This window comes from Xyrauchen texanus, chromosome 15, assembly GCF_025860055.1.
Source record: "Xyrauchen texanus isolate HMW12.3.18 chromosome 15, RBS_HiC_50CHRs, whole genome shotgun sequence".
In the NCBI taxonomy this organism is placed as follows: Eukaryota; Metazoa; Chordata; class Actinopteri; order Cypriniformes; family Catostomidae; genus Xyrauchen; species Xyrauchen texanus.
Genome location: NC_068290.1, coordinates 19767046 through 19787858, shown reverse-complemented (window position 1 = coordinate 19787858; position 20813 = coordinate 19767046). Strand labels below are relative to the sequence as shown.

General features: G+C 42.1%; 1 protein-coding gene across 1 annotated transcript in view; it reads left to right on the top strand.

Moving 5' to 3' along the window:
- The window catches only part of LOC127656184 (zinc finger protein 804B), a 227102-nt gene that overhangs the window by 183081 nt on the left and 23208 nt on the right, over positions 1-20813 (top strand). Inside the window, exon 2 of the mRNA XM_052144375.1 lies at positions 10861-11004. Within this exon, the coding sequence (XP_052000335.1) occupies positions 10861-11004 (144 nt within the window). The remainder of the gene's footprint in view (positions 1-10860; positions 11005-20813) is intronic.

The window sequence follows — 20813 nt, the reverse complement described above, 5'->3', positions numbered from 1 at the left end:
GATCAGGATGGTTTTCACATCATTGTGTAGCAAAAACTCTAGGCTACAAGATCCACTTCTCGAAACGCTTGTGGACAAATGTTTAGTATGTGTTATATGGCCTTATTTCAATGATTCAAATTTTTTGTTTTTAAAAAAAACATGCATAAATGTTATTTTCTCAAAAATACAGACATGTACACACATGTTGCTCACATATTATTGTAGCCCAGTTTGTGTTGAATACAGTGTTATCAGACTTTAACCATTAATATGCAGTGGTGGACAGTAACGAAGTAAATGTAATTCGTCACTGTACTTAAGTAGCTTTTTTGCGTATCTGTACTTTACTGAAGTATTTAAATTTGGGGAGACTTTTACTTTAACTCCACTACATTTCAAAGTCAAATATCTACATTTTCAAAATCAGTCGTTCGTTTTTATTTATGAGTGGAAAAAAATGTAACTGGTCAAACCAGCCACCAATCACAGTACAGCGCGCACGCTTTGTTTTGAACTTGCCTTGGCGGCATCTACTAAGCGCGAACCAGGGGTGCGTTTCCCAAAAGCATCGTTAGCCAACTATGGTCGCAAGTTCCGTCGTTAGCATCATAGTTCAACGAGTCGGTGTTTCCCGAAACCATTGTTCCAACGAACATTCGCAAACAGCATCGCAGAGTTGTGTGGTTGGAACGACAGCTCTCGACCTGTGGTTAGAAGCAGAGTTTATTGTTATTATAACATGTGGGCTTAATAAATTATTATCTTGAGCCAAATAAGCAAGATGACATTCAGTACAATCAGTATCTTTTATTTAGAAGACATACAAATGTCCTTTATGTCTTTTAGTTTGTCAATAGATTTAAAGCACAGATTTGAAGAGTGCGCATGTGTAAACGTGCTCTAGTGTGTAAGAACGAGCCTATGATTGAATCTGGAAATAAAGCAAATAACTGAGAAAAATATGAGATAGTCCTCAGACGACATGTCCGTAATTTATAGCAAAACATCTAGCATTAATTCGATCGCAAACAGATTCATTAAAAGTAGTTTTTACTCCACCACATGTGTGACATCATTAACCAACGTGGTTGAACAACCAATTTCGCGACAATACGGTTTCGGAAACAGTCGTGACTAGCAAGTTGATTTCTTCAACAGTGCATCGTACTCACGGTAGTGGAGCAGCAAGTTACGTCGTTGTACGCGGAAACGCACCCCAGAGCCGTTAAATATGAGAGTTGCGTGAACATAGGCGGTTCGCGACAGTGATCTCGCCGCCAGCGATCACGTGATTCGTGTAGCTCTCAATAGTTCCAAACAAATTGCGTTGCCAATGATTTTAAGCGGGGCAGAGAGCAGCAGCTATTATTGCAGCAATTATCGGTAAATATTGACGCATAGTGTACATTGCTTATTATGTTGACACTAAAATGACTTGCATATAATAGCATTTTTTTTTCTGGGGAGTAACAGAAACACTGCATTAATACGTTTTTGTGTTTAATTTTGGAGGGAAATTGGCTGCTCCCATAACATATATATATTATATATATTTCTATGTATATATTTGTAACGAATGTAGGAGTGAAGGCAGACGAGGAGGTGTGGATCCAAAAGCAGGTTCTTTATTATAAATCAAAGTGAGGGCAAACAAACAGGAACAAAGAAATATCCACGAGGGGAAAACAACATGAACATGAAAAACATCCACAGGCAGGAGAAACAACCATAACATTCACGTACAACAACATTCAACGACCGACAAGGGAATGAAGGAACAAACAGGGTTTAAATACACAAGGACAAGGGTAACAAGGCCAATCAACAAACAGAACTCTGAAACAGGATAACAAGATAATTAACTAAAACCAATGACAAACAAGAACTGAATCAAGGTAATCAAACAATGAACCAATAAAACCCAGATACAAAACATGGAGGGAAAACAGGATGTGACAAAACTAGGAACTGAACAGGAATTTTCAAAATAAAAGTACACAAAAGAACAAAGGACAACAATGAACATGACAGAATCCCCCCTCAAAAGGATCGGATTCCAGACGATCCTGAAACAAAACAAACAAAGACAAAAACCCACAAAAACAACATAAAGGCACCAGGGGCAAACAGACAGTCCAAGTGGGCACATGGGCAGACAGGCAGGTCACGGAGGTGCAAGGGGCAGACAGGAAGTCCAAGGGGGCACAGAGGGCAGGCAGGAAGTCCAAGAGGGAAATGAGACAGTCCACGGGGGCACAAATGGACAGGGTTAGGGGGCCAGGGAGGTATCGACCGGGCAAGGATAGGTCTGGGGGACCGGGGAGGAGGCCACTGGACAGGAACAGGGTCAGGGGGCCTGGGAAGAGGCCACAGGTCAGGAACAGGGTCAGGGGCCCTGGGAGGAGGCCACCGGACAGGGGCAGGTTCAGGAGGCCTGGGAGGAGGCCACAGGACAGGGACTGGGTCAGGGGGCCCGGGAGGAGGGCACAGTACTGGGACCGGGTCAGGAGGCCTGGGAGGCGGCCACAGGATGGGAACAGGGTCAGGAGGCCTGGGAGGAGGCCACAGGACGGAAACAGGTCTAGGAGGCCTGGGAGGCAGCCTCAGGACAGGGACAGGTTTAGATGGCCCGGGGGCTGGCCATAAGGCAAGGGCCGGCTCAGGGGGCCTAGGAGGAGGCCACAGGATAGAGGCCAATCTAGGTGGCCTAGGAGATGGCCATGGGGCAAGGACCGGTTCAGGAGGTGTGGGAGCTGGCCTCAGAGCAAGGACGGGCTCAGGGGGCCTGGGAGTGGGCCACAGGGCAAGGATAGGTTCAGGAGGCCTGGGGGTTGAACACGGGATGTGGGTAGGTTTGGGGGACCTGGGTGGTGGCCGCCAGATAGGGCCCGGTGGAGCCGCGTGAGGCGGAGCCAAGGAGGACTTTGGAGGCGGAGCCGTAGAAGACTTGGGAGGCTGCATCAAAGGAGGCGTAGGCAGGACCGTGGGGGGCTTAGGAGGCGGAGCCGAGGGAGGTGGCGCCGTAGGAGGTTCTTCAGGCGGTGAGCTGGAAGGCTTCGGAGGTGGAGCCGTAGGAGACTGGAGAGGCAGAGCCAGTGGGAGGCGGAGCCGTAGGAGGCTCGGGGGCGGAGCCGTAGGAGGCTCGAGGAGGCTCGGGAGGCAGAGCCGTAGGAGGCAGAGCCGTAGGAGGCTCGGGAGGCAGAGCCGTGGGAGGCTCGGGAGGCGGAGCAGTAGGAGGCTGAGCCATAGGCTCGAGAGGCTTGAGTGCCGGAGCCCTGGAAGGCTCGAGAGACTTGAGAGGCGGAGCCCTGGAAGGCTCGAGGGGCTTGAGAGGCGGAGCCCCAGGAGGCTCGAGAGGAGGAGCTCTGAAAAGCTCGGGAGACTTGAGAGACGGAGCCCTGGAAGACTCGAGAGACTTGAGAGGCGGAGCCCTAGGAGGCACGGGAGGAGGAGCCCTGGAAGGCTTGAGAGGCGGAGCCCTGGAAGGCTCGAGAGGAGGAGCCCTGGAAGACTCGAGAGACTTGAGAGGCAGAGCCCTAGGAGGCTCGGGAGGAGGAGCCCTGGAAGGCTTTAGAGGCGGAGCCCTGGAAGGCTCGAGAGACTCAAGAGACTTGAGAGGCAGAGCCCTGGGAGGCTCGGAGGAGGAGCCCTGGAAGGCTCGAGAGGCTTGAGAGGTGGAGCTCTGGGAAGCACGGGAGGCGGAGCTCTGGAAAGCTCAGGATGCTCGGTAGGCGGGGCTCTGGAAAGCTCGGAAGGCGGAGCTCTGGAAAGCTCGGCTAACTCGGAGCTCTGGAAAGCTCGGAAGGCGGAGCTCTGGAAAGCTCGGAAGGCGGAGCTCTGGAAAGCTCGGAAGGCGGAGCTCTGGAAAGCTCAGGAAACTCGGAAGGCGGAGCTCTGGAAAGCTCGGGAGGAGGAGCCCTAGAAGACTCGAGAGACTTGGGAGGAGCAGCCCTGGAAGGCTCGGGAGGCGCTGGCTCTTGGACGGTCATGGCTGCTGGCGCTGGCTCTGGGACGGTCGAGGCTACAGGCGCTGGCTCTGGGACGGTCGAGGCTACAGGCGCTGGCTCAGGGACGGTCGAGGCTACAGGCGCTGGCTCAGGGACGGTCGAGGCTACAGGCGCTGGCTCAGGGACGGTCGAGGCTACAGGCGCTGGCTCATTGACGTTTGAGGCTATCGGCACTGGCTCACTGACTTCTGAGGCGACAGGTACTGGCTGGGTGACCGAGGCATGCGCTGGCTTGGGTTCGCTGACCGTGGCTGACGAGGACTCAGGATCACTCACAGTGACATGCATGGGCTCTGGCTCGCTCACCGTGACATGCGTGGGCTCTGGCTCGCTCACCGTGACATGCGTGGGCTCTGGCTCGCTCACCGTGACATGCGTGGGCTCTGGCTCGCAGACCGGGGCAGGCGCGAACCGGGAGGCAGAAGCCCGTCTTCTCACCCTCCTCCGGGCAGACGAAGTGGACCATGCAGGCTCGATAACGGCAACAGGCGTGGGGGTTTGCACACTGACCGTAGGGGCTGGCGTGACAGGGAGAGCTAGGGACGACTGGAGAGTCACCGCTGTGGGAGGGGAGGCAGGATCCTCATCCACAACATCTACAGTATGTGGCGAGCCGCATACCAGCAGCGTCTCCGCCACAAAATCACAGAGCGTCCAGCCGCGTGTCGCCGGTGGCAACCGCTCCTTCAGTGAGGGGTTCAGGTTACCCCAGAAGAGAACCACCAAGGCCGAGTCCGGGAAGTTGGAGATGTTTGCCAGCTCAAGGAAGTCACGGATGTGGTCCTCCATCGGTCGGTCCTCTTGCTTTAGGCAAAGCAGCTGGTAGTTCGCTTGCTGAACCGCTGGATCCATAGTGTGGTCGGTCGTTCTGTAACGAATGTAGGAGTGAAGGCAGACAAGGAGGTGCGGATCCAAAAGCAGGTTCTTTATTAGAAATCAAAGTGAGGGCAAACAAACAGGAACAAAGAAATATCCACGAGGGGAAAACAACATGAACATGAAAAACATCCACAGGCAGGAGAAACAACCATAACATTCACGTACAACAACATTCAACGACCGACAAGGGAATGAAGGAACAAACAGGGTTTAAATGCACTAGGACAAGGGTAACAAGGCCAGTCAACAAACAGAACTCTGAAACAGGATAACAAGATAATTAACTAAAACCAATGACAAACAAGAACTGAATCAAGGTAATCAAACAATGAACCAATAAAACCCAGATACAAAACATGGAGGGAAAACAGGATGTGACAAAACTAGGAACTGAACAGGAATTTTCAAAATAAAAGTACACAAAAGAACAAAGGACAACAATGAACATGACAATATTCTATGTATCAGTGGCAGCTGCTGGTCTTTCAAAGAGGGGAAGCTCATTTTCGGCCTACATTATAAACTTATTTACCCTATTTTTTTGCACTAAATCAATCTTAGGTGTTGATCTGCCCTGCTGTTTAATTCAAATTTTTTCCTCGTAAGGAAGACTTTCAAATGGCTTCACCAAAATCAGGTCGACAATATTAGCACCGTCTGCCATCGTGCGCAGTTTCACCCGTACGACGCTAGCCTAGCCTACTGTATGAATGAATGAATGAACGAACGAATGAGCGAACGAGCGAACGCTCTAAAACAAAATATATTAAACTTGGTAAAACTGAAACAAGGAATGTGGTGTATAATTGTGTGAAATGTATAATGCAAATTGACTAGCAATTTAGCCAAACAAATATAAAGAAATAGGTTGCAGCAGTTTGTCTTTCGACTACACTTGAGAAATCCGTGATGGGACTGGCGTGAAATAGCTTCAGTGACTTCTTATAGTACAGATTAAGCTGTCAATCAAAAGGAGATGCAGTCTTTCGACAGATCCTCCAATCATCACGCTGAAGCCGGAGTCGGGCCAGCCCACTCCTCATTCACCCCCAGAGGCGCTGAGCGTCCGTGGGCGGGACATAATCGCAGCATTTATCCAATGACCGTCTATTTTCGAGCCCTGAAAAAACTGTTCAGAGCAGCCACATTGAAGTCAATGGGCCTTCGGCTTCAACAGGGAAATGCACTGGCCTTCTGGGAATGTATGAGAAGTAAATCGAGTCAGCCGACCTGCTATATGTAATGTAGCTGATTCTGAAACGAACTTCGTCTTGAGATGAGCGTGTTCTAACGCATATTTAGTCAATAAATTGTTTACACAATAGTACATATTTGACCATTATTTTTTTGACATTATAGGGAAGCTGAGCTTCCCTTGCAGTCGTAAAGAAATCCCCACTGCTATGTATGTGTGTGTGTGTGCGTGTGTGTGTGTGTATATATATATATATATATATATATATATATATATATATATATATATATATATATATATATATGTATGTGTGTGTGTGTGTGTGTGTATATATATATATATATATATATATATATATGTGTGTGTGTGTGTGTGTGTGTGTGTGTGTGTGTATATATATATATATATATATATATATATATATATATATATATTTAATGGCGTTGTGCAGGTTTATGTGAATGTATCATAACATTAGGATGTTAATAATTATGACCATAGACACTCGAGAAAAATATATACAGTAAATACTGTAAATGATACCTTATGGGAACAGTCCCTTCCCTCCAAAATTAAACACACAAAAATGTATTCAATTAAAATATATATATATATATATATACATATATATATATATATATATATATATATATATATATATATACACACACACCTAACTAATTAATGTCATTTTATTAATAGATTGGTGTGGCAAGAGTGACATTATTCTTCATGTAGACTGAGTTAAGCAAGAGTCTTGTGACAAATTATAATAGGACATTATGGCCATAAAAAAATCATAGTACTTGGATACTTAAGTACATTTGAAGGCAAATACTTTTGTACTTTTAATCAAGTGAATGTTTAAAGGCAGCACTTCTACTTTTACTTGAGTAATATTTTACCTTGAGTATCTTTACTTTAATTCAAGTACATGGTATGTGTACTTCGTCCACCACTGTTAATATGTTTTTAAGCAACTGAAAAAAGCACAAATGTCAAGGCATGTCAAAACTTCTCCATGGCCCAAAACACCCTCAGACCCCAGAGGGTTAAAGTAAATGGCTTATTTTCATGAACAATCGATGACATGTCATGACCATTTGCGATGGGAATGCACTCGTCGGATGATATATGCAGGTGTGCGATGGCTTGACGTGACTGGCTTAACGAAAGACCAGACCATTTCACACAATTCTTCAAACATAGCCCTGGTTTGTTGAAAGTGCTTCCCCAACAGATTGTCATTAACGTGGGTCCTCACAATGCACCAGAAGTGTTTTGAGGGTGGACGCTCCCAGGAATATGGAGGTTGTTGGTGAACGGGAATAGCCATTTGAGCCATTTGAACATTTTGCAAGCAATATCACTTATTCCGTGACATATCCTGGCAACATTTACTAACATAATGTGCAATTGCTTCATTACAGCAAATACAATTCTCACCAAAGCAAAGAGTTTGTTCAGCTGCTCAATGACAAAAAAGACTAGCTCCCTCAAGATAATGCGCTTCTACAGTTCATGGAAACATGCAATGTTTGCATTTTCTTCAGTAAATTTTAAGAAATGTGAATGAAAAATGCTAAACATTTTTATGGAAACCCAGATACTGCTCACGGACAAGGACTTTAAGACAGGACTGTCTCAGAATCCCTGATGAGCCTATTAACCACAGCACTTCTACCTTAGTTATGATCCTCTGCCTTTCACTGTAGGGCTGTTAATGTCATCCGGCAAATTAGGAGGCATGTAAGCAGTATTATCGTTACAATTAGATTAACTGTTTCTATGTAGGGTCTTGTTAACCAGCTTTATTAAACTGTTTTTAGTGTTATGCCATGAAACTCTCACTATAAAATTCATGTCACCTCTACTGTGTGTGTCTTTGATCAGACATTGTGTCATGGTTAATAAATGTATAGTTGTTAGGGAGGGGAGAGGTGTAGTGTTAAAGAGCTGTTATACAGTGACATTTCCACTGTTTTCCTGAGATACATTTTGAGCCTTGCTGTCTGCGTGTCATTATGGGGTAGCTCTAGTAATGATGCTAGAGAGATGTGCTTTGTGCTTGCTTACACGTGTGTGTGTGTGTGTGTGTGTGTGTGTGTGTGTGTGTGTGTGTGTGTGTGTGTGTGTGTATGTGTGAGCGTGTATTTATCACTTAGTGGGGACCAAATGTCCCCATAAGGATAGTAAAACCCGAAAATTTTGACCTTGTGGGGACATTTTGTCGGTCCCCATGAGGAAAACAGCTTATAAATCATACTAAATTATGTTTTTTGAAAATGTAAAAATGCAGAATGTTTTCTGTGAGGGTTAGGTTTAGGGGTAGGGTTAGGTTTAGGGGATAGAATATAAAGTTTGTACAGTATAAAAACCATTATGTCTATGGAAAGTCCCCATAAAACATGGAAACACAACATGTGTGTGTGTGTGTGTGTGTGTGTGTGTGTGTGTGTGTGTGTGTGTGTGTGTGTGGGCATGTTTATGTGGTTTACGAGGACAATTCTTTAGGTTACAAACTGATAATTACAATTGTATTGTGCTATAAATGTGGTTTATGAGAACATTTCTAGTGTCCCCATAATTTAAATAGCTTAAAAAACATATTAAACTATGTATTATTGAAAATGTAAAAATGCAGAAAGTTTAGGGGTTGTGTTAGGTTTAGGGGATATAATCTATAGTTTGTACAGTATAAAAATCATTATGTCTTCATAATGATAGGTAGACCAACGTGTGTGTGTGTGTACTGTAGCAGTTTACACAATGTGTTTGTGTGGTTGATGTCAGTCCCTGAGGTCTGTGTAAGCAGACTTTTGATACTGAATTAATAGTAGGAAACTTTGAAGTCACTGACTAGCTGAATTTCATGTGAAGTTTGCTACAAATCAAGAGCTAAAGGGAGTGATTTTGGCACTGTACTAAATAATATTCTCACACATAGATTTTGCCATCTTAAATCATTGTATAAATGAAAGGATCATTCCTAGAAAGGAACTGTGGATTAAGAGTTTTTCGGTCATTCGAATGGTTTATTTTCAGCAGTTATATGATGGTGGTCTACTCAACCACTCAACCTTAAACACAGACAGTGCTGTTTCTCACATTGCACAACCTGAGCTTGACATTGCTTTGAATTTGAGTTAAACTATGATTTTCATTTAGAGTGCTGTGAAAAAGAAAAGAAAAAAGAATGCTTTTATCCTTGAAATGCATATGTGGGTCACACTTAACAAAACCCCTTTCACAAGTGCTCTTTTTTTCTTTTTTATACATTTTCTGTCAAAGTTTAACATCATGTTTATGTTCAGATTTATATTAAGTAATAAAATAAATAGAAAGCTGGCATTTCGCAGATGCTTTTATTCAAAGCAATTGACACTATGCTTATTACTGAGAAAGTCCTTCTTGAGAGACCTTAAGTTCGGCACACACACACACACATTTACTTAGTTATGGTACATATTGTACACTTCTATTGTTTTTATATAAAGCTAAGCTTGTTTGAATTGCTAAAGACTAACTGTACCACTAAATGAAAACCTTTTGCATTTTCAGAATAAAAAAAATTATTTATTAATTGTTTGTCCAAATTAGGATATTCCTGCATGTTGACAAAGGAAGGTTTTGACAGATTTAGCTATAGTATGGGGACAATGTTGTTGTATACACTCACTGGGAACACCTGTACACCTATTTTGTCATGCAGTCATCTAATCAGCCAATCATGTAGCAGCAGTGCAATGCATGAAATCATGTAGTTACAGGTCAGGAGCTTCAGTTAATGTTCCCATCAATCATCAGAATGGGGAAAAATGTGATCTCAATGATTTTGACCTTGGCATGATTGCTGGTTCCGGACAGGCTGGTTTGAGTATTTTTGTAACTGCTGATCTCCTGGGATTTTCACACTGAATAGTCTCTAGAGTTTACTCAGAATGGGGCCAAAAACTAAAAACATCCAGTGAGCGGCAGTTCTGAGGATGGAAATGCCTTGTTGATGAGAGAGAGGCCAGCCACATTCGAACTAACAGAAAGGCTACGGTAACTCAGATAACCACTCTGTACAATGGACCCTTTTCACCTGTTCGCAAAGTAGAAGTCATCATAATTGGCTAACCCTGAATGCCGGTGAATGGGTGAAATGTTTTTTATTTTTGCTTGCCCTTTTGCTCCAACAGCAAAAAAATGCATGACAGCATTAAGAAGAGCAAAGCAACTTTTCTGTCATTTCCTCAGCAGCTGTACTAGAAGCCTCATCGCAGCTGTATTAACTGATTTTTAAAAAGCTTATTACAGGGTAGTATAATAAAATTGGAAATATAATTAAAAGATTGTTACATTTATGTTGTTAAATAATGCGGAAACGGGTCATAACAGGTCTGTGAAAATGGTCCATTTTAGTGAGCAAAATAGCATCTCAGAATGTATAACACATTGAAACTTGATGCAGATGGGCAACAACAGCAGAAGACCACACTGTGAACCACAGAGTTCCTAATAAAGTGCTCATTGAGTGTATTTATATATTAAATAGTTGCAGAGCTGTGTGTCATGCCTAACAACACCCTTTAAGTCATATTAAGTCATTATATTGATTTTCAATTGTGTGTGACTGTTTTTACGTCCTTGATTGTTTTCTCTTCTTGGTCATAGTTTGGTTCATATTAATTATAAAACCATACAATTTAGATGCTTTATGAACACGCTCTCTCTTTCTCTCTCTCTCTCTCTCTGTCTCTCTCTCTCTCTCTCTCTCTCTCTCTCTCTCTCACACACTCTCTGTCTCTCTAGGACTATGCTGAGAAAGAAAAAGCCATAGCAAAAGCCCTGGGGGATTTGAAATCTAACTTCTATTGTGAACTTTGTGACAAGCAGTACCATAAACACCAGGAGTTTGACAACCACATCAACTCCTATGACCATGCACATAAACAGGTAAAACTCAAACAGCAGGTGAACAAGCTCATTATATGGGGAAACCAGAAAGAATGCAGAGGTGAACAAGTGTATGGATAACAGGAGAAAGATATTTACTCTATAAATGACAATAAAATGCAAAGTAATTATTCTAAGTAAAATATTGAATGTAACTGTATTCTAATTACCATTTAAATTGTATAGTGGAATACAGTTAATAATATTCTGTATTTTAAATGCATAATCCCGTTACATGTATTCAGTTATTCCCCAACCCTGTATATATATATATATTTAAAAACTTGAAGAGGAGAGGAAAAAAAGTACTAGAGGAAAGGAAAGAGGAGAAAAGATCTGATCAGAATAATCAAGTGAAAGCAATAAACTTCTGATGGAATTGATTGGAAGATTTTTATTGTAGGAGAGGATGAAGTGAGGAGTAGAAGATGGTTAAGGATGCCTTGCCAGACTGAAGTCTGCTGCCCATATGTGTGGCAGCTTAGGTTAAACATGTATTTTTTTGTATTGTAAACAGCAGATAACACTATGTGCATTGCTAAATATTGATCATCACTTTATCCTGGATGCTGTCTGGCAAACTGGGCTCACAGATATTTTAAGAACAATAAAACCATGAACCATGAATCCCACAGCCTCTAATTTCATATTCACTCTAAGCCTTGTGCCACATCATTAAAGTTTATAGTCACAAAATGGAACTTAAAAAATTATTATTCTAATGCAAATTGTATCAATTTAGTAACTGTTATGAAGGTAAGTGAGGACCCAAAAGCGATGTAGCAAAAACAGTCTTTAATGAAGCTCAGGGAATAATGTCAAACACAAAGTCTTCTCCTTGGGAGGAATACAAACAAACAGCCCGCAGAGAGGGCGACAACAAAACTGAAACAAACAGGTGCTTCCTTAGAGTTGGAGTAAGTCCACGGGTAGCTGACAGGGTAAGCGGGAAGTGATTACAGGCTGCGGGTCTCTCCCACGGTCCGACAGAAGTCGAGGGCAGATGTAGTTTACCACTCTCTCGTGGCGTCAGGTAACTGGGCACAAATATAGGAGATGGTTAGCGGTGAACAGTTAGACGTGACGGCGGATGCCAACAGGACAGGACTCTGGGTAGAGATAAACAGGACTGTAGTTTGCTTCTAGAGAAAGTATCACAAGGTGAGAATCCGACAAAGAATGTGGCGAGAGCGAGGAGAAGAAATAGAGAGTTAATCAGAGGAAAAGAGGGAACAGGTGGGTAGAGGATTAACAAGGAACTCAGGGGAGATGAGAAACAGCTGGAAGCGGAGAAAAGGAGAGGGAAAGAAACATATAACGAACAACAGAGGGCGACAGAGTAGAGGGAAAGAACAGAAGTGAGACATAACATGATAAGACAGGACAAGACATGACAAGTAACACTTTACAAAAAGGTTTGTTAACATTAACTAACAATGAACAATAATTTTACAGAATTTATGAATCTTGGTTAATGTTAATTTCAACAATAATACATTTAAGATCAAAAGTTTTATGTTAACAATAGTTCACCGTCTGTCACTCACTTCGACGTTGTGTCGAATGAAGCAACACTAGGGGACTTTCTTGAAGGCCTTGGTTACCCCTGAACTTGAGACAAGGCCATTGAGAATTTGGCAGACAGAATTTGCATGTCCCTCCCGGACATAAGGGTATAAAAGGGAGGGAATCATGCATCTGTTCGTTCAGATTTCAGATGTCTTTCTACCTTTGTGTATTTCCTGGATGCGGCAGATATATCTCCACTTCTGACTGTAATAAGTGCTGCCTTAAGTTCCTGGGCTGCGATCACATGCAGGCAGCGTTTTATGAATGGTTCATGTTCTCAGTGCAAGAACATAACCATGGCAACATCGGCTTTCTTAACTCCAGTCTCAACGACAGCGTGCCTCATCAATGAGCGCACGCAGCCGTTGCTGAACTGCCTAAGTTTGCTCAGACAAGGCACAGCGGGTCCATTGCGCCAGTTCCGGATGCTCCTGGGGCATATGACATCCTCACCGGTGGCCGCGCTGCTCAGGTTGATGCATATGAGACCGCTTCAGCACTGGCTTCAGACTCGAGTCCCGAGATGGGCATGGCGCCACGGCACATACCGTGTGTTCATCACTTCTTTCTGCCACCAGACATCCAACCCTTAGACAGACCTCTGTTTTCTGCAGACAGGAGTCCCCCTACTGCAAGTGTCCAGATGCATTCTGGGCACCACAGACGCCTCCAAACAGGGTTGGGGTGCCTTGTGCAACGGGCATACAGCATGGTTTGAGCTCACTTGATGAGAAGTGTGGCATCCTCGTGGGCACTTGCCAACAGCACCTCCCTAGCAGACATTTCTCGTCCTGTCTCGTCCCGTGTTCTCTCAGGTCCGAGCACGTAGAACTCGGGAATGCGGAACGCCTGACCTGCAAATTCTGTCTGCCAAATTCTCATTGGCCTTTTCTCAAGTTCAGAGATAACCGAGGCCATCAAGATAGTCCTCTAGTGTCGCTTCATTCATCCATCAGGGAACGGAGGTTACAACAGTAACCTAGACGCTAGTGCACCACCAGCTAACATAAACGTACAATGAACAATTGTAAGATTTACAAAATACTGTTAAAAATATATTGTTCATTGTTAGTTCATGATACCTAATGCATTAACAAATGTTAACATATGGAACCTTATTGTAAAGTGTTACCAACCATTTAATACATTTGGTATAATTTATAGTCAAGTCAAGTCAACCTATATTTATATAGCACGTAAAGCTGAAGCTGATGCAAAGTGCTTTACAGATCAAACAAACAAAATGGCAGAGTTATATAAAATTAAAGTTAAATATAAAACTTATATAATTATAAAGTTTATAATACAACGTTGTGTATTTATCCATTTCTATTCACTATTCAATGATCTATTAAAATGCTACAGAATAAAAACATGTTTTTAAAGAGGCTCATGATGAAGCTGACCTCACATGGAAAGGGAGATGTTCATGGTTTTAAAATTAAAAATCCTTGGGCTCTGGTGATATTAAAAGACACTTAAGTGCTCTAGCGTGAATTTCTGAATATGCCAGCAATGCTGATGAAAGTCATTGCAGACAAGGAGGATCTTGCTGTAATACTTCAATCGATTACTTCCATGGAGACTACTACTATTGGACGTCGAGAGACGGATCGATTATCTGGAGTCATCAGGGAGGAAATTAACTGCTAATTCACTAGCGACCAAGATATTTATTTAAATATATATATATATATATATATATATATATATATATATATATATATATATATATATATATATATATATATTTGGAACACGCTTGTGAAAAACTGGAAGATTTGGAGAATCGTGATCAATGAAACAACGTCTGAATTGGAATTCCTGAGCATGAGGAAGGCTGAGATATCTTGAAATTCCTAGATGAGCTCTTCCCAAGTGTGCGCGACATAACAGGCTGTAAGCTGGAAATCGAGCGAGCTCACAGAGTCGCGGCTCGAAATCCGTGGAGGGAGACAGGCCCCAATCAATTCTGGCCAAATGTCTAAGATCATCCAATAAAGATCTGGTGTTACGTGAGGCGAGGAGCAAAGGAAAGCTACAACATTTTCTTGTTCCCAGACTTTGCGAATTTGACAAGAGAGAAACGTGATTGATTCAAGGTGTTGGGCCTCATGTATTCAGATACAAGGCAAAGGCAGTCCTAACAAAGTCCTAAAGCCTGACTGAGGCCCACAAAAACAAAGTCAAAACAGTGTTATCAGACTTTAGCCATTAATATGATTTTAAGCAACTGAAAAAAGCACAAATGTCAAGGCATGTCAAAACTTTCCAGGGCCCAAAACACCTTCAGACCCCAGAGGGTTAAAGACGCACTCATGTTGTCTGGTGGTATGTTGAGATCCAGGGGTTTTGGTTGAAGATTCAGAGTGTTGTGTGTGATGTGTTGGGCACTCGGAATTTGTTTTGCCCCATACTCTGTGTTTTGGGTGATAGGAAGGTCATCGATATGGGGAAAAAATACATAAAGAACTGAGTCTTGACAAGTGTGATGGTTGCCAGACAGATTTTTTGAGGGATGGATGTCAGCTGGAGCGCCCCAAATTCAGGAGTGAAATGCGGAGATGGGGAGGGTGGCAGCATATGAGGAGATAATATTTAGTAGACTGGGTAATTTGGATTTGTTTTTGGGAAGTGGGGCATGTGGTTGGCATTCTTGGAGGGTTCTTGGGGAGAGGTAGCGGAGAGAGGGGATTAGTTGTGGATGTGTGTGATTATTATATATTTTTTAATTCTTTATAATTTTTTTATTTTATTTATTTCCGTGTGAATATGTTTGTTGGGGGTTGGATGGGGTTGGGGATTGGGAGGGGTATTGGTGTGGATTAAATGTTAAATGTTTATTCCATGTATATATGTTTTTTTGTGTGTGTATGTCTTCTGTGGATATTTTTTTCCACAATGATTCCATGTATATATGGTTTGTGTGTGTGTGTGTGTGTGTGTGTGTGTGTGTGTGTGTGTGTGTGTGTGTGTGTGTGTGTGTGTGTGTGTGTGTGTGTGTGTGTGTGTGTGTGTTTGTGTGTCTTCTGTGAAAACAATGCAGATTCAGTGCTGTGCAAGGGTCTGAAACCAGAATGAAATGTATCTAAAATGTTAAATGTATTTAGAAAACTTCTTGGAACAACTCCACTTGCTAATGAGCTGTTAATTATAGCTGTCACACTGGAACTGATAGTCATGAAAACATATTTAAGAAGGCACGGAGAAAGAATATGCAGCTTGTATCTGGAACACTTCATCTTGGAAATTACATCTGCTAACTGTTCAAAATGAGTCAGGGAGCTGGACAGGGAATTAATTAGTAGTTGATCAAATTGTGAAGGTACAGTAGCACCTTTAATTTGCTAAATTTTGTGAGTAAAGAAGTTTAAAAATGTTTCGCAGTTCTCTTGGTTGGCATCCAGAAATTTTTTTTTATTTAGGTTTAAAACAGAATCAATTGTTTTGAACAATACTTTTGGTCAATTTGCATTATCAGAGATTAATGTAGAGAAAAACTTGGCTTTCAGTTCCTTAACAGCTCTCTGATAGTTTGTTAAACACTCATAAGCTTGTCTCGTTTCCACTTGCTCTCAGCTTTTCTGCACTCTTGTCTGAGAGCACAGGTGACGTCATATAACCATGGCTGTGAAACACCCTTAACTTTCCTTGGCAGAAAGACCATGAGACAACAAAATATCTAATACCCATATTGTGAGGATGACCAGTGACATGTCACCAAATTTAAAGACTCAGTGTGGGAGATAAATTAATTTACCAGAGGTTTTGATGGACAGCATACATGAATATTAAAATCCCTAAGAATCAGGAGTCTGTCAGAAAATGTTGGATGAATTCCTTATTAAATCTGGGAGGTCCATACACAAGTGCATAGAAAGCAGGACCCAAGATGTCAATCTTTAATATTTGGACCTGAAAACTGGAATACATGTCCATAGGTTGTGTTCTGCATTTAAAAGAGTTTCTAAAAACAGTGGCAATGCCACCTCCTCACCCTGAAGTCCATGGGGAATTTAAAAGGTCACAGCCTGTGTTAGATCCCCCAGGGCCATTTGTTTGACAGGATTCAGCCAGGTCTCAGTGATGAAAAAAACAGTCCAATGTTCGTGATATAAAAAAGTAATTCAGAATAAAATACTTTTTTGATATTGAATGTACATTAATGAGGGCTATCTTAATAGTGGCGACATCTTTGTTTTGCGGTGAAATAAAAGATGTGTGTTTCAGCAAGCTGAGATGATCAAAACTGACACCCTGCTTTACATCACTTTCACTAGTCAGAGGGTGACATTGTAAAGACCAGATAGCCTGTATGAGGTAATTGTCAGGGTAATCAGCAGGGAATATCACCCTCGATGGATATTCCGGGGGCAACGCGCAATTCCAAGTGCAACATAATAGTTGTATACTCCATTTGACTGGCGGTCCAAGGAATTAAAATGCCGTAAATCCAAAGATGAGTAGAATAAAACCATATCAGAAGCATGATGATTGCATGGACTTGCAAACAAGTTGGGGGCACTCCGCTGAAACTGGCAAGGGCAAACAGCAAAACTCCAGTAGGCCATAGTGGTCAACAAAAGGCAGAACGTCCTCAATGCATCCACCAACACAATTCGAATTCAAAGTCCATGTGCTCCAGCACCACTGGACATCGATGATGGACAGGGAATCAAGCAGCCTATTTAAGACTGCACGTAGCAGTCTCAGTGAAGACCATCGGTGAGTGCAGCTGTGGGGGTGGTGGTGGTCTAGTGGTCTAAAGCACATAACTGGTAATCAGAAGGTCACTGGTTCGATCCCCACAGCCACCACCATTGTGTTCTTGAGCAAGGCACTTAACTCCAGGTTGTTCCGGGGGGATTGTCCCTGTAATAAGGGCTCTGTAAGTCGCTTTGGATAAAAGCGTCTGCCAAATGCATAAATGTAAATGTTAATATCCTTGACGTAATCCAGTCAGATGTGAGGTGTAGTATAGATTTCAAACAAATTAAAAAGTCAATAGTCTGTTAGATTGTCCATAAAAGAGAATTATAATACTCAATTTCATGTGGTCGCTCATACAAAAGGCCACTAAGACAAAAGCATCAAAAAAACATTGAAAAGTACCCGGAGAGCAGCAGCAGACAAACACACCAGCATTCACTCTACCAGAATCGCATAGAATAATGCATACATGAAAGCCAGAAATGCTGCATAGAATGAGAAATACAGAAAGAAGGGGAAAGAGAGTGACAAGAATATCTGTGAATCGCTTTAATTGGATAATTAGTGACAGTTACATCAAAGACAGGCAGAGAGAGAGAGAATAATGTAATTTCACACGTTGTTGCAATAGATTTAATCTCTGCACAAACATAGCTCAGATCAAGCCATGGATGACCGCACACTTGTTCGTCTTGCATATATGTCTGTTCCTGTTAGTCAAAGTCAATAAGTCAGAGAGAAATGCTGCAGCTCAGTAAGAATATCTGTAAAGTTCCATAATCAATCAAGAGGTTTTCAGTAGAGTGTTTCATATCCTCACTTTGCCACAGAGTAATTAGCTTGTCATTCTTGTTTCTGTGCAATTAATTGTGACCACGTTTCAGCCTATGTAATAGGTTGAAATTAGTATTTTGGGGAAAAAAACACAATAAGTAATACTTTATAACTCTGTAACTAATGTGTATTATATGGTAATAGCATTACATGTCTGACTAACTGATGATAAAATAGATCTATAATGAAAATCGGTGCTGTGGCCTAGTGGTTAGCGCACCAGACATATTGAGCCTTGGTGCTCAGGACAGAGACACAGGTTTGAACTCAACCTAGAATGTGGCATGAATGTAAAGGTGGTAGCTGCAAAATCTGATTTGAAACTGCAACCGGTCTGCAAATCAGCCTGAATGGATCAAACTGGAGGAAATGGATAAACTTACCCACTCAGACATCACGTTTTTGTTAATAATGTGCAGACATACTAATAATATTATAGTATTGGTTGCTTGTTGATAGTGTAAGGCAGTGGTTCTCAACCAAGGGACTGGGGCCCAATAGGGGGCCCTCAAAAAACTTCCAAGGGGTAGAGATTATAATTTATAAAAATAGGAAATTGTCAAACTAAATTAAAAGGCTGAAAACAGCAAAAAGTCAAGATGTAGTTCTACACCATATAAACGTATAGTTCCTTGAACTTTAATAATCATGAAATTAATCATAATTTTGTATTTTATTCTATTGACACTCTTAGTTTCGCGATGATGGGGGCTTTGAATCTTGTCTTAGACAATGGGGGTGTCAAAAAGTTTGAGGACCTCTTGTGTAAGGTAAATGGTTTTCCATAAGCCTTAAAAATGACACCGTTGTAAAGGTCCAATGGAAATTGAACATGATTTTACACTGGACTGAAAAAAAATATGTTTCAGATGTCCATCATACACCACTGACAGAAAACAAGAGTGACTGAAGCTTTATATGATGGAGAGAGTGTGGGAGAGAACAAATAGTAAAAAGAAAGGCAAATATAAGGGGGAAAGTGTCAAGAGGACATCACTGAACAATTCCACCAGAAACAGAAAGCAGAATCTGGAGGGAATCACTTGCTAGAGTTCCTGAGGTGGATTACGAGCGATAGAGCCCTACAGATATGAGCTCGGAGATAATCCATATTTCATAACCTACAGTCACTGGGGGGTGTCGAGGAAGGATTCTCTCTTTGAAAGGAAAGCCAGATCTGAAGAAGTCCAAGCCTAGTCATGTCTTTGTGTCTATAAAAAGTGCAGCAGGCTGCTTAATGTTTAAAAAATAGCCGAGAGACGTGTGAGAGTGTATAAGTGTAAGGTCTATCCTCAGGGCATTTGACGGTGTGAGGGGGAATGGCTATAGAAGAAGAAAAAAGAATGTAACACTGCACAAATAGTTCTTTTGTCCTTCATTGAACAATTCCTGTGTGGGTTAGCACTCATAAAGTGATTCTAAAAGCTTAGGAAGAAAAAGGTGGCTACCTTTCTGGACAAAAACAGTGAGTCGGTAGACAAACGAGCCATAGCCAGAAATTAATGAATGGCTAATGGTTATAAAGGTGCGAGTGGACAAACTTCATTTTAAAGGTGCCTTATTATCTTTTAAAAGCCTGAGGATATTGAGAACTACTCTTTTATGTAAACAGGCACGTTAGGCCTTCCAGTCTTTACTCGAAGCTGCATTGCAAGAATCAGATAAGACAATAATAGAATCTTTGCTAGGGGCTATATGCATCTACCAGCAAGTGAATATCCACTTTTTCTAAAAACATAAAAATGCACTGTGCTTATATAACCAATGTGATGTAATGCTCTTTTCTGCTAAGTACATACTCCCCAGCAAGTGAAAGCTAGCGTGGTAGACATATAGACATAGCAAGTTATCTTGCTCTCTCTCTGTTTCTCTCAAACATACACACATACTAAAACAGAAATACTGGATCGATCAGCCTCCTGTGTGCATGCACAGCTGATGGTAAAGAAATAGGTTCTGCGTGGATGAAATCTTCCCCTGAAAGCTCCTTATTGCACCTTCCTGCAATCTCCGATTACAAATCACCTCTCCTCCCTCACATATGCTCACATCCCCTCAGCTTCAAAGGTTTCTTCTCTCCTGATCCTCTCAGGCACCTAACACACTGACTCATTACAGCATTCAACATATACACAACACACACAATGTTGCAGATCACCTAACCTGACAGCGTGTCATCTTAGGAGCTGCTGAGGAGAGTCTAAAGGAGTAACTGCAGACAGCTTTTTGCCTGCAGCCCACACATGAGCACATGTGCACTGTGTGTGTCAGGCAGTAGAGGATATAGGAAGTATATTTTGGTGGATTATCTCTGTCTCTGAATGTGCAGATTGGGATAAGGATTATCCAGTCACTGATGTTTTCTTCTTGGAGAGAATAAGAGTGACAATTTATAATCATCATAAAGTAGAGACATCAGTCTCCAAATCTTGGACAAGGATAACATCCTTTGCTTGCAGCTGTCAGGAAGATCCATTGTTTCAATCTTTCAATTATCTTTAGTTTGAATTCCAAATTGCTAGATAGATGCTTCTTACGCATGGGGTTTTATCATATTTCAAGGAATTTTATTAAATGTCCTCCTGAGCAAAATTCTCTTGCTCAGCATGAAACTGTCCATAGAGATGATGCACACAGGGAGAAGGAAGAGGAAAAAGGGAGTTTTTCATTTTCTTCTCAAGTAAATGCCTGAGGCT